The sequence below is a fragment of the Panthera leo genome, chromosome B4 (assembly GCF_018350215.1).
Source record: "Panthera leo isolate Ple1 chromosome B4, P.leo_Ple1_pat1.1, whole genome shotgun sequence".
In the NCBI taxonomy this organism is placed as follows: Eukaryota; Metazoa; Chordata; class Mammalia; order Carnivora; family Felidae; genus Panthera; species Panthera leo.
The window spans coordinates 31,962,075-31,976,947 of record NC_056685.1 but is presented as its reverse complement, the minus strand read 5'-3'; the positions used below and the strand labels follow the sequence as shown (position 1 = coordinate 31,976,947).

Below are 14,873 nucleotides of genomic sequence, written 5' to 3'. Positions count from 1 at the left end.
GATAAAAAAAAAAAAGTCAAGCCCAAAGCCTCACACATCAAAGGCATGCGATAAATGGCAGTATAACATTATTATTCTACTCCAACCTTGCCCATCCAGTCTTCCTTCACTATCCTCCAATACACTACCAATGTAACACAGATCAAACTACTTCCATCCTTATTCTGGTCACTCCTATTCTTAAGTGAAGTGACTATTCCCTATAGTAACTATTTGTAGAGAATCCAAACTTCGTTGCCTAAGTACAGTTTTCATTGCTCACTTGGAGGATTTAGGAACAAGGCTCACATTCATCACTCTGCAATTATGAATTATAGGTTAGGGTTCACTCTTAGTTTTACCTACATTTTTTACTCTAATAAAAAAAATCGGGATGTATAATTTCAATGGATTACCTTCCAGCAGAAACCTTGATATTTTATTACCACAAGGTAACCAAACTCCAATAGAATCTTAATGGAAAATGAATCTTTTCAGATTTTTGACAGATAAAACATAAGGTGAATTGTTTTGTTCTATTTATTTTAAGACTGGAGGATAAGACCAAAGACATACAAAATGAAGAGATGCTGCCACGGGAGATGTGAAGATAGACATATTTTTTGAAATAGGAATTCAGAGACCACATGGATCCCATTGGAAAACATAATGATTTAATAATCAACCGGGTAATAGGCTAACAAGTAAAATGAGAATCCTTCCTTATAAGCTCCCAAAAGTGGCAGAACATGATAAAGAAAATACATCTGAAGAGCGATTTTTCCCCCAAGAGTGACAGTAGTTTACTGAGGCACAGAGTTACAAAAGGGAGTGGGAGCAAATAGGTAACATGAAAAGCCACCTAGGTGTATCTGGTTTACCTTGGGTGAGACAGGGGAATCTCCTGGTAGAAAACCCTGTCCTAACAAGTCCAGTAATCACATTCTACTAAAAGGTTTGTAGGCAAGATTGCGTAAGCAAGGAACCCCTTGAACTAGCAGCTACAGAAGAAAGGCAATTGCCAAGATCAATACAGAAACATTGCTCAGTCATTATGCCACAAAGATTCTCCCAAGAAGCATGAATGTTGTAAAGATAGAAATAATATACAGAAAGTGTAATTGAATAAGACACAAAATGCTAGAGGAGAGATAAAGTACAATCTTTCATGGGTCATAATTCTCTAGACATGGGTTTGTTTGGGGGCACTGGTTGCAGGCAGTTGGACATAACTACAGAAACACCCATATGGTTCCCCTGGATTCTACGTTCTCTGCAGCTTCTTGCAAGCTTTTCATTACTCGGAGCCATGTGGTTCTGGAAACCACACAGGTGAGAAATAAATTTTCATCTCTGGCAGTCCTTAACAGTCATGCTTCCCAGCTGTTTAGTAAGGTGTTCCTTCAAGTAATTGCCCTGCAGGGAGTTTGTGGTGAGACAGGGACATGAGCAAACACTACAAACCACCCAGCTCGTTCTGCCAGACAGCCATTCTCCAACCTGGCCTGGCCAAGAGGCCCTACAGGCAACTGGATTTCTGAAAGCAGAAATATACTATCCTTTTAAACAAAACACATTGCTCTAGTGAAACAAATAACTGGAATCTTATTAACAGATCCCACCTGCATACAGTTGTGGGGAAAGGAGGAGAACAGACTTCAGTTTTGCTGGTAATTGACAAAGAGCACGAGAATCTTCTTCAAAGACTGCTAGGTTATACAGTGTCTGACCTTGGACAATAGGAGCTAGGCCCAAAGAAATACCAGCTTCTTATGTGTGGTGTAACAGGCTGTGGGGTTCCAGCAGAGACCCATGGTTACCTACATAAGGCTGTCCCCCTACCCTTCTTCCTAGGTGGAAAAGCCCTGATTTTGTTCAAATGATCCCTCCTCAGCTAGGCAGGGCTCACTGTTGTGACCTGTCACCCAATTCTGTTCCAGGAAAGGCTGGAGACACAGACAATATTCCTCTTTCTACCTCTGGATATTGGTGTGTGAAGATATGAACTGTAACCAGTGATCTGCAACCACTTTGGAACCATGAGGGAAACTAACCAACATACTGAGGCTAACACAGAAAGAAATAGAAAAGACCCCGTCTCTAGGGCATCATGGTTTCACAGTATTAACCAACTTTGCAGCCATCCCACCCCCAGATCCCAGGTAATATGAGATAATGTGTCCTCTAGGTCACTTTGAGCTAGCATCTGGTTATTGGAAGCTGAAAACATACACTGAACTCTGTCTATCCAAATGTAACCTGCCAAAGGTGCAAATTATATTAACTGATTAAATGCAAATAAAAATGTTTCTGTTAAAGGAATGTTCTTGCTGTTACATGAGCAAATGTAACAAATGCAAAGGCAATTATCTTGGAGATTTGTAAATGCTGTCACATGCTTAGAACATTAGGCCTCTCCTCAAATTAGCAAACTCAGTGATCATTCTCTAAAACCTCTGCAAAGGCCTTTCCCAGCTCTTTTCAGCACATTCAGTTGTTCCCTAATATTATTTCCATGTAGTTTGTAAATACTTCAATGAAATGGCTTTGTAGTTGTATATCTGTAGCTGTCCCATGTGAGTTTCCTATAAAAGAAATAATATCTGTGATGGTTAATTTTATGTGTTAACTTGACTAGATCACAGGGTACCCCAATATTTGGCTAACTATTATTTCTAGGTGTGTCTGTTGAGGGCCTTTCTGGAAGAGATTAACATTTGAATCAGTGGATCCTAAAGCACACTGCCCTTCTCAGTGTGAGTGGGCATTGTCCATCCACTGAGGGCATGGATAGACCAAAAGTTAAAGGAAGGGAGAATTGGCCCCTTTCTGCCTGTTTGATCTGACACATCAGTCTTCTCCTGCCCTGAGACTGGGAATGACACCATCAGCCCCCTTTGTCCTCAGGCCTTCAGAGTGGGACTGAGCTACACGCCTGGCCTTCCTGAACCTCCAGCTTGCAGATCCAGATGTGACACTTCTCACCCTCCAAAATCGCATGAACCAGTTCCTCAGAATAAATCATATATATCCCATTGGTTCTGTTTCTCTGGAGAACTCAGACTAATACAGTGTCTCATCTATCTTTATAGCTTTAACATTTAACATAGGACCCAGCACTTATTTGGTGTGGCAGTTCTAAAATATGGCCCCCAATGTGTTTGACGTTCCTTCCATCTGAGCTGGCTTTTACAGCTTCAACCAGCGGAGTACAGCAGAGGGGTGCTGCATAAATTTGCTGCTAAATCAGAAAGAAAGAAAGAAAGAAAGAAAGAAAGAAAGAAAGAAAGAAAGAAAGAAAGAAAGAAAGAAAGAAAGAAATAGAAAGTTCATGCCATTTTCACCTGCTTCTCTTGAGATGCTCACTCTGGGGAATGCCCCACCCTATAAGGGGTCCAAGGAGTCTAACTACTCTCATGTTGCCACACTGGAAGGTAAGGTGTTCACGCAAAGGTGTTCTAGTTGAGAGCATCAACTGGTAGCTGATTGATTCAGCCACCTTGGTCATTTAACCCTGTCAAGTCCTCAGATGACTGTTGTCCTACAAGGGAAATCCCAAGCAAGGTCCGCAAGCCCCTCCTAAGTTCCTGACCCTTAAAATTGTGAGCACACACACACACACACACACAAAAGGTTATTTTAAACCACCAAGATTTGGGGTCAGTGCTACACATCAATAATAACCAAAACAATCGGTACTAAATATTTATAGAATTTATGAAGGAGAGGTAAAAAAGATCTTCCTCACAATAAAAAAAAATTTAAGTATAACATCAGGATAACTTCATCTTGCGTCTGTAATTTCGTGGTCATAGATACATTTCCTATCACTCTAGCACTAAGAGAAAACTCTTATGAAGCTCAATTCATTTAAGTCCAGACGTTGTGCTTGGTGCCTTTTAGCTTGTAGCATATCTAACTCTCACAACCAATGGGGGACTCATGTGTGTCATTCCATACTTTAACCATGAAGAAGTGAAGCTCAGAGAGGCTGTAGGCTACCTGTCCCCATGGGTACCTACCCCCAGAGTTCTGCTTCTAATGCCAGTTCTGTGGCCCTGCAGTAACAAGCTTCCTTCCTCCTTTCCTCCCTCTCACCACATTCAAAACTGCAGATTCTCAATCAGAAGGATAGTTCTGGAGCACTGGGAGACAGAATCATACCAAAGGTAAGGACAATAAGTCAATCTGTAAATCGACTAACATGCTTTGACAGCATAGTGTTATACATGGGATAGAATTTCTGTGGGGAGAAAGAGATAACTAAGACATGATTCTTGCTCTCTGGTAATTTTCATCCATGTAAGGAAAAAAGACAAAATATGGAAAGTAAAGAACAGCCCAGGGGCACCTGGGTAAGTGTCCAACTCTTGATCTCTGCTCAGGTCTTGATCTCATGGCTTGTGGAATTGAGCCCCACATCCAGCTCTGCACTGACAACGTGGAGCCTGCTTGGGATTCTCTCTCTCTCCCTCTCTCTCTGCCCCTCCCCTGCTTGCACGGTCTTTCTCTCTCTCTCAAAACAAATAAATAAAACATTTTAAAAAAGAACAGCCAAAAATAATGCATAATAAATGCTAAACCTGGGGTTGTTTCAAGATAATTTTTTCTCAGTATAAAATTCAGACCATTATAAAAAAAAGAAAATAAAGATTACTCTTAATTAATCCAATTCAACCACAACTATGAGTAATATTTTTGTGAACTCCTTCCAGTTTTTTTTTCTACACATACATAATAGTATAACTGGGCTCATACCATATAGTTCTATATCCTGCTTTATTTCACTTGATAGTATATTTTGAATGCATTCTGGACTAAGACTTTTCAAACTAAACTCTACAGAATTGTTTTGGGAAAGCACACCAGGAGTTCATATTAATGTGATATGATATGATTTCAGTAAACTTCACATACTAATTGCACCCTTTTTTCTTATTTTGTCTCTATAAATTAATATACTATGAATTAAACTTACTGAAAACTATAAGGTTAATCATTTAGAAGTACATTTGCTTCTGAGAAAGCATGCAAGACTCACACCAGACAAAAAAACAAGTGCTGTCACCTCTTGAATAAAATTACATGTAGGGACACCTGGGTGGCTCAGTCGATTATGCATCTGACTCGTGGTTTTGGCTCAAGGTTCTTGGAGATGGAGTCCCATGGGCTCTGTGCTGACAGTGCAGAGCCTGCTTGGGAGTCTCTCTCCCTGCCCCTCCCCAACTCATGCACGTGCCCTTTCTCTCTCTCTCAAAATAAATAAATACACTTAAAAAAATTACTGCCTGTTGGGGCACCTGGGTGGCTCAGTCAGTTAAGCATCTGACTCTTGATTTTGGCTCAGGTCATGATCTCACAGTTCATGAGATCGAGTCCCACACTGGGCTTTGCCCTAGGTGTGGAGCCTGCTTAATATTCTCTCTCTGCCCCTCCCCTACTCTGTCTCTCTCTTTCAAAAAAAAAAAAATTATATATGTTTACCTGAACCTGGTCAAAGATAAACAAAATAGAAAGAAATGCCATTGTCATCATCACCACTTCCATGCCCTTAGTGCCCATATAGTTATTATTGTATTACTCATGTAAGTTTTATTATGGTTTCAGACCATAATTTTATTTTTTCAAATTTTTATTTATTTCATTTTGAGGGAGAGAGAGAGAGAGAGAGAGAGAGAGAGAGAGAATGTGAGCAGAGGGAGGAGCAGGGAGAGAGGAAGAGAGAGAATCCCAAGCAGGTTCCCCACTGTCAGCACAGAGCCTGAACAGGGGGTCAGTCTCTCCAACCAAGAGATCATGACCTGAGCCAAAACCAAGAATCTGATGTTTAACTAGCTGACTCACCCAGGCACCCCCATCACTTAAAATGGATCATTGTTACCAGAAGTAAACTCTTGCAAGTGGGGAGGGGCAGAGAGAAAGGGAGACATAGAATTCAAAACAGGCTCCAGGCTCTGAGCTGTCAGCACCAAGCCCAATGCGGGCTTGAACTCATGAGCCTGAAATCATGACCTGAGCCGAAGTTGGACGTTTAACTGACTGAGCCACCCAGATGCCCCCAAAATTTTTTAGTATAAAGATTCTTTCACTTCCATGAGCCCCTCAGAGAGAGGATTCAACACCGTTTCTCTGTATTGTCTATATTTGTCTATTTTTTAAAGTCATATCATATAACTTAAAAGAAACAATGTAATATTCCAGAATTGTGTCATTGTTTTTAATGAAGTCTCCAAAAGGGAAGGGAAGGACCTAACAAAAAGGAACTAAGCAGTTATGGTACCCTGTTTATACACATTATGAGTGAAACAAGTAGTAAACTGTTGGACATTTATTTCACACCAACAGTACAGAGAATTGTATTGTGTGAATTTCAAAAGGAAAAAAAAAATGTAGATATCAAGGTTTTCTTGGGTCTAGATCACACTTAATTCATAGCCCTGAACAAAATACTCTGGAAGATGAGGCATGTTGGCAAAATGAGACTCCTTGAAAGTTAATTTCAACTAGCAATGTGTGCCTGACTGTTGCTTATCTCTCAACAGCCATTCTCACTTCCTTGATTTCCTTACTCCTAGAGCCCTGCCACCAGCCACCCCCCAGATCCTCACTTTCACAGCCTCCCTTGCAGCTAAGAGTGGCATGGCAGGTTCCAACAGTAGGACCTAAGCGGATGATCTTCAAGGAAAGGTTTTCTTTTCTAATGGAACAGATGCAAAGGGGGAGTTTCTGCCACTCTTCCTGCCTCTGCTGTGGTCCCATGAAATGTGAGGACTTGACAATGGGAGGCCCCAGGGAACCAAAGGGGAAGCCAAGAGCTAGAAGCCTATCTGCAGGCCTAACATGGAGTCACAATGGTGGAACTCCCTGCTTCCAGATTTATTGACATATGATAGTAATTAAGTGTCCTTCTTAACTAATCCAGTTTTACTTACTGGTCAACTGCACCGGAAAGTTCCCAAACTAAAGCACAATGCATCCTATGGCATGAAGAGTTTTGGTATCTGGCCAATATTCCAGTGTGGATGAAGAAAAAGCATAATTATTGATTTCTAAAACATATTCCAGAAGAATTATAAAATGAAATAATGACAATATAATTGCCATTTTCTAAAATGGCAGCTGCATGTAAAGTGAGAATGTGACTCTTGGCCAGTCATTTGTGTTTGGCTCCATTATCTCCATCCATTCACAACTGGGCCTTCTTACAGCAGACACAGCAGAGCACTTCCTTCTGACAGGATCCTTTTCCTAGTTGTAGAGAAAACACAAGAGGGTGATCTTTAATAGAGGTTAATGTTAACATGGAAGAATATAAAAATAATCTCACCCATTTTAATTCTAATAGCAACTGAAGGAGGACCAGTTGACCTCTACCTTCTCTTCCATCTATGTAGTGGGTGATTCAAAACATAATTTTTGGAAAGATTTTAAAACACCAAGAAACCCCAATATTACCCTATCAAGTTGTATATTCTCTAATAATATAGTACTTGGTTGTTTCCCTGAAAGAAAATAAGCTTTTAGGAGAAACAATTGTTGTTTTATATAATGCCTGAGAATTTTCATTAGTTACTAAAGGGTTCTCCACTTAATCTTGAATGAATCATTTTATTGACATTGATACATGGGCCCACTCTGGCATCAAGATTTTTATGTTGGATCTTTAAACTATAATCCACTGAAACATAATTTCCCCAAAGTTTCTAAATTCAAGACATACACTATATTGATAGTCTCCTATCTAATTTGGTATCCAATGTTTTATGAAATATTCCCTCCTCTGAGTTAGCTTCCTGCCTCAACTGTATATATTATTATGCTTGTAGGCTATTCAGTAACAAGACATCTGTTCAGAAATCCCTCTAGAAAGTTTCCTACATTATTTATGTCACTGCTAAAACTATTTCCCCTCCCTTAAAAAACAGCTGCTTTACATACAAGAGGAAAAAAGATCATTATTTAGCCAGCAATGTTGATAAATGATTCTGGTGTCTTTTAGCTGTCATTGCTTTTTATACACTAATTAGCTTCATAAGTCTCTTCTGCTCTCAAAGATTGTTAAGTAGCCATTTAGTAGTAATTTTAAATGCTACTCTTATATTCTCTCAATTAAAAGTAAATTTTAATGATTTTTACGTAAATGGTTTCAATCTCACAAATCAGTAAGATCTCCCAAATAGCTTGTACTATGATTTTTGAGAGCTCTGAACTTTTGTCTGCTTATTTTCTCCTGCAAGCTTAATATACTTACCAAAAATTTCCACATTCCACATCATCAGAGCTTTCATCTTGTCTCAAAAGAAAAAAGAAAAAAAGTTGAAATGCCGATTAAAAGCCAAAACCAACTATTTTCAGCCTCAATTTTCAAATGTCAGTTTGTTTTTACCTAATTCTAGTAAATTTATATAGTGTAATTCTAAACTTTGCTATTTGACAGTTTCCCTACTGAAGAAAAGCAGTAGAACTTTTCACCACCTGTGTTGCTTTTGGAGACCAGCCCCTCCCCATCCGTGGTCTGGGCAACCTCGTGCCAGGCGGGTCCTCACAGAGGAGACTGCCTTCTCACTGCTCTCAGGGCTCCTGCCATTACCTGTTGTTGCTCTGCAGCTGACTGTCCTGGGGAATGGCCCAGGATGAACAAGGTACTAACCAAAGAGGTGACTTTCTACATTCAGTACACCATAAAAGGGAATTCCAAATAGGAGGAAAGGGGAAAGGAATCCATAAAAAAGACCAAGTAAAGGTCAAGTCTTTGAATTTTTGAATAGAAATCATTTTCTGCTGAATTAGCTACTACAGTATTTCTCAAGCCTTTGAATTTGATTCCTACGGAGTTTAGTTTTTCCAAAACAAAAGTGGGAAGGAAGTGTTGTTTTTCAGAATAAGGAGGTTTAACTAGATTTCAATTAAAAGAAAAAAGAAAAAGATATACAGCCTGATAGATATGCCTAGAATTTTTGGCCAAAATACAGAATTTGCCAAAACCCAAGGGTGGGTGAGGGCGGGGGGCAGAGGTAGTTCTGCCTGTTTAGAATGTGGTGCATAATGAGGTTGCTGAACTAAGCTAGAGAAAACAGGAGGAAGACGCAGATTCCATTAGCTCAAGCAATATACAAATGCTGCTAATTAATTATTTTTGTTTCATGACAAGAGTTGTTTTTAAACAGACAACTACCACCACCATACCCCCTCTCCCCAAAAAACTGAACTGGCCTCAAATGCACCCTTAATTCTTCTCTGTTCCCACACCCTCAACAACCTTGGTTCTCCAGTCCTACTCGTTCCTGCCATGAAACCTGACAAACAGCAAAAATCCTGAAACAGAAAGAGAGAGAGAGGAGAGAGAGAGAATGGGGGGAGAGAATGGGAGACAGAGAGAGAGAGAACGTATTTTGCCACCCTCCTGGCTAACTGAAATGCTTGTTCCCGAGATTACAGTAATTACAGCCACAGCATGAGTTCCATACAAGCGCTAAATGAAACAGCACATCAATTAAAAAATAAACACTCCATTCTAGGAGAAAGACAACCCCCTGGGACGTCCTAACAAGCGTAAATGAACCTGCCAGGCCGCCGGCCCTTCAGGCCTCCGCCTCCCCTCCCTGTCTTAAGGTAGTTGCGGAGCTGGCGGGGGCAAGTGCTCATTGGCGGTGTCCCAAGTGGCTGCTAAAAGCAGCTCAGGTCCCGCTCTGCTCCTTGCGGATCGCTGATACGTGTCTGTGCGTCGGCGCCAGGGCTCAGCACCGCCTCCCACGGTAGAAAAGGAGGCTCTGGAAAGAATGTGAACTTTGGATAGACATACATATGTTCCAAAAGTACGAAGCGAAGAGAGGGAAGCCAGCCGCAGTTTCCAGTCCGTCCTATTTATAACTTACTTACTTTTTTTTTCTTTTTCTTTCTGTCTTTTGCTCTTTCTTTCTGTTCCTTCCTCTCCCTTTCTTTCTTTTTTTTTTTTCTTTCTGGAAGGGAACTATATCTTCATAAGGAAGAACTTCGTCCCAGATGCTTTACGTATTTTATCCCACCTAATTAGCGGAACCCCCTTTGAAATCTGTACTACTACCCCACTTTTCAGGCAAGAAAACTGAGGCTCCCCTGACCAATCAGCGGAGGCGGGAGAATCCTGGGCCCGCCCTTGTGCCTGGAGCCTCTCCCGCCCCTCGCGTGCTGGCGGCTGTGCTCCCGTACACCTTCTGGGGCGCCCTCGGTCCAGCCCCACTATCCAGAATGAACTGCAGTCTCCCACTCCTCTCACCCTTCCAAGCCTCAAACATCATCATTCTAAAAACCCCAAGAGGAGCACACCTTCCCGGTTCTCCCGCACAGCCCGGCCCCAGTCAAGGTCCCGTGCACTCCAGTGGGGGTGGGTTCCCCACCGACCCGGCTCACAGAGGGGCGCGGGGTCACCCACATCAGGCAGCAGCAGTAGGCAGGGACGTGACTTGTTTGAAAGGAGCCTAAAAACGCACGCGCAGGCAGAAAACCCCCATCCCAGTCCCCAAGTGCAGACTCGGGGAAAAGGAACCAAGAACTCAAACGCACTGAGCGCTGTGGAGACAATCGTGGCAAAACCTCGGTCTCTGCGGTCAAACCCAAGGTTACCAAAACTCTCCATCCGCAGAGGGCTCGCATGGCCGCGGGGACACTCCGGGCCGCCTTAAGGAAGGCCGAGACTTGGGAGCGCGTAGACTCCGCCCCCTCTCCTGGCGATTGGCGCGCCCGGCTGAGGGCGGAGACCGAGTCCGCGCTGTATAAATATTCATGAGCCGGCCGGGCGGTGTGAGCTGGGCCGGAGCCGGGAAGTTGGGTGAAGGGCGCTGCTCCCGCCGAGGAGGAGGAGGAGGAAGAGGAGGAGGAGGTGGAGGAACAGGAGGCGGCGGCGGAGGCAGTGGTGGCTGGGCGCGGGCCGCGCCGCTCAGGTGTCTATTCCGCCTTCTGGTCTGGATTTGGTTCCGTGTGTCTAGCAAGAAGGGGACTGCCTACACCTCGCCGGATTCCTGGCCGAAGCGCGGAGCGGACTTTTACCGGAGGTGGAGTCTGTCAGTCCCGGCGGCGGACCGACGGACCGACGCCTGGGAGAGAGGGCGGCGGCCTCTGCGGAGGCGGGTCCCGAACTCCGGCGGCAGAGCAGCGCAGCGTTGGGGGCAAGCATGAGTCCCTGGGGACAGAAAGGGGGCTGCAGGGGCTGACCCTGAGCGGCGAGCGGCCTGGCCCAGCCATCTTGACTGCGCACCGAGGCCCGAAAGGAAACTTGCTGTGCCGCCGCCCTCTGTGCCCAGCAAAGTCACCGCACCGTCCCCGGCGCCGCGTGGAGAAGTGGCCGGGCGCGCCGGAGAGAAAGCGAGCGAGAGAGGGACGATGAGCGGGGGGCTAGCCACTGTGCTGCGAGAGGGCTGAGTTCGACCGACCCGGAGTCATCAGGGCAGACTCTCGGGGACTGTGGTGCACGCCTGCGGCTACCCTCACTGCCGCTGCCCAGGCTTCGGGCCCCGCGGTGCGGACGCGTCCCGAGAAGGGACTAGGTTAACTGCAAGACACCCCCCACCCCCTCACTCCGCCCGCCTTCCGGGAGAGGCAGCAAGGAGACCAGCAGGGCACCCGCTCTCCCCTTCTCCGGCTCCCTCGCCGAATCCCCCGGCGCCCCTCCGCGCTCCGCCTGGAGGGCGAGGGCGCGGGGCCGAGGCGCGCAGCATGGAGTGGGGTTACCTGTTGGAAGTGACCTCTTTGCTGGCCGCCTTGGCGCTGTTGCAGCGCTCGAGCGGTGCGGCGGCTGCCTCGGCTAAGGAGCTGGCTTGCCAAGAGATCACCGTGCCGCTGTGCAAGGGCATCGGCTACAACTACACGTACATGCCCAACCAGTTCAACCACGACACGCAGGACGAGGCGGGCCTTGAGGTGCACCAGTTCTGGCCGCTAGTAGAGATCCAGTGCTCGCCCGACCTCAAGTTCTTCCTGTGCAGCATGTACACGCCCATCTGCCTGGAGGACTACAAGAAGCCCCTGCCTCCTTGCCGCTCGGTCTGCGAGCGCGCCAAGGCCGGCTGCGCACCCCTCATGCGCCAGTACGGCTTCGCCTGGCCCGATCGCATGCGCTGCGACCGGCTGCCGGAGCAGGGCAACCCCGACACGCTGTGCATGGACTACAACCGCACCGACCTCACCACAGCCGCACCCAATCCGCCGCGCCGCCTGCCGCCGCCGCCCCCGGGTGAGCAGCCGCCCTCCGGCAGTGGCCACGGCCGCCCGCCCGGGGCCAGGCCCCCGTCCCGCGGCAGGGGCGGTGGCGGCGTGGACGCAGCGGCGCCCCCCACGCGCGGCGGCGGCGGCGGCGGCGGCGGCGGGAAGGCGCGGCCCCCTGGCGGCGGCTCCGCTCCCTGCGAGCCGGGCTGCCAGTGCCGCGCGCCCATGGTGAGCGTGTCCAGCGAGCGGCACCCCCTCTACAACCGCGTCAAGACCGGCCAGATTGCCAACTGCGCGCTGCCCTGCCACAACCCCTTCTTCAGCCAGGACGAACGCGCCTTCACCGTCTTCTGGATCGGCCTGTGGTCTGTGCTGTGCTTCGTGTCCACCTTCGCCACCGTCTCCACCTTCCTCATCGACATGGAACGCTTCAAGTATCCTGAGCGGCCCATTATCTTCCTGTCGGCCTGCTACCTCTTCGTGTCCGTCGGCTACCTGGTACGCCTGGTGGCGGGCCACGAGAAGGTGGCGTGCAGCGGCGGCGCGCCCGGAGCGGGCGGTACGGGAGGCGCGGGCGGCGCGGCGGCGGCAGCGGGCGCGGGCGCGGCGGGCGCGGGCGCGGGTGGCCCTGGCGGGCGCGGCGAGTACGAAGAACTGGGCGCTGTGGAGCAGCACGTGCGCTACGAGACCACGGGCCCGGCGCTGTGCACCGTGGTCTTCTTGCTCGTGTACTTCTTCGGCATGGCCAGCTCCATCTGGTGGGTGATCCTGTCGCTCACGTGGTTCCTGGCGGCGGGCATGAAATGGGGCAATGAGGCCATCGCTGGCTACTCGCAGTACTTCCACCTGGCCGCGTGGCTCGTGCCCAGCGTCAAGTCTATCGCCGTCCTGGCGCTCAGCTCCGTGGACGGCGACCCGGTGGCCGGCATCTGCTACGTGGGCAACCAGAGCCTCGACAACCTGCGCGGCTTCGTGCTAGCGCCGCTCGTCATCTACCTCTTCATCGGCACCATGTTCCTGCTGGCCGGCTTCGTGTCGCTCTTCCGCATCCGCTCAGTCATCAAGCAGCAGGGCGGCCCCACCAAGACGCACAAACTGGAGAAGCTCATGATCCGCCTGGGTCTCTTCACCGTACTCTACACCGTGCCCGCCGCCGTCGTGGTCGCCTGCCTCTTCTATGAGCAGCACAACCGCCCGCGCTGGGAGGCCACGCACAACTGCCCGTGTCTGCGGGACCTGCAGCCAGACCAAGCGCGCCGGCCCGACTACGCCGTCTTCATGCTCAAGTACTTCATGTGCCTCGTGGTGGGCATCACCTCGGGCGTGTGGGTCTGGTCCGGCAAGACTCTCGAATCGTGGCGCGCCCTGTGCACCCGCTGCTGCTGGGCCAGCAAGGGTGCTTCGGGGGGCGCAGGCGCTGGGGCCGCAGGGGGGGGTGGGGTGCCGGGAGGTGGTGGGGGCGTGGGGTCCGGTGGGGGCGGGGTCCCGGGCGGTGGGGCGGGATCCCTCTACAGCGACGTCAGCACCGGCCTGACGTGGCGATCTGGCACGGCCAGCTCCGTGTCTTATCCAAAGCAAATGCCATTGTCCCAGGTCTGAGCGGAGGGGAGGGGGCACCCGGAAGGAATGGGGAGGGGGGCGAGGAAACCTAGTGCAGCGAAGGGACAGTCGACGGGCTGAGGTTCCCACCCCTTCACCGTGTTGATTGCTATTAGCATGATAATGAACTCTTAATGGTATCCATTAGCTGGGACTTAAATGACTCGCTTAGAACAAAGTACCTGGCATTGAAGGCTCCCAGACCCAGCCCCCTTTCCTCCATTGATATGCGTGGAGCTCCTCTCGCCGGGCGTTAATCTCTGTTGGCAGCGGAGGGTGGACTCTGCTGCTGCGTTTCAAAACGCAAGGTTTGTAGCCCTCGCTGGTTGCCATTTGCTGAGCTTGAAGCCAGATCTACAGATTTCACCTGAGGGACCTGTTTTTCTCCCTCTACTCTCCTACGTAAATTCTTACTCCTAACATATCCTAGAGGAGGGATGACCGCGACCTAATGGAATTGCACGGTTTGGGTATTCTTAATGACCAGGCAAATGCCTTAAATAAACAAACAAGAAATGTCTTAATTATACACCCCAAATCAATACGGGTTTCTTACATTAGAGGATGTATTTATATAATTATTTGTTAAATTGTAAAAATGTGTAAAATATGTACATATTCAAAGATATACAGTCTGTACATTTTTTTTGTAAAAAGTTTAGAGGCCACCCCTGTAAGAACAAATATAAGTATTCTATTTTGTCAATAAAATGACTTTTGATAAATGATTTAAGCATCGCCCTCTCCCCTGCCTCTTCTAAGCTGTTACCTTTAAAGTGCTTGCTAAGGACACGCTGGAAAAAATGGACATTTTCTGGTTTCTCATTTTGTACTCTGACCTTAGGCATGGAGAAAATGACCTGTTAAACTCTAGTTCTTAAGTTGTTAGCAAAGTAAATATCACTGTTGAACTGAAATCAAAATTGAGTTTTTGCACCTTCCCCAAAGATGGTGTTTTTCATGAGAGCTCTTTTCTGATCCATGGATAACAACACTCACCTTAGTGTATGTAAGTGGAACTTTTGCAAGGCAATAATTGCACTCAGGCCTTGTTATTTATCTTGTATAATATGACTAAAGGCTTCAAAACCCCGCATTTATTTCTTGGCGTGCCT

The 14,873-nt window shown here is 47.5% G+C and overlaps 1 protein-coding gene across 1 annotated transcript; it reads left to right on the top strand.

Moving 5' to 3' along the window:
- Positions 1-10,880: 10,880 nt before the first annotated feature.
- Positions 10,881-14,606, top strand: FZD8 (frizzled class receptor 8). Its single transcript, XM_042945373.1, has one exon. It carries the CDS (start codon positions 11,671-11,673, stop codon positions 13,756-13,758), a length of 2,088 nt encoding a protein of 695 aa, XP_042801307.1. The 5' UTR covers positions 10,881-11,670; the 3' UTR covers positions 13,759-14,606.
- Positions 14,607-14,873: the final 267 nt, after the last annotated feature.

What these genes read in the sequence shown, in the direction of transcription:
- FZD8 (XM_042945373.1), top strand. Translation starts at nt 11,671, where the DNA reads ATGGAGTGGGGTTACCTGTTGGAAGTGACCTCTTTGCTGGCCGCCTTG.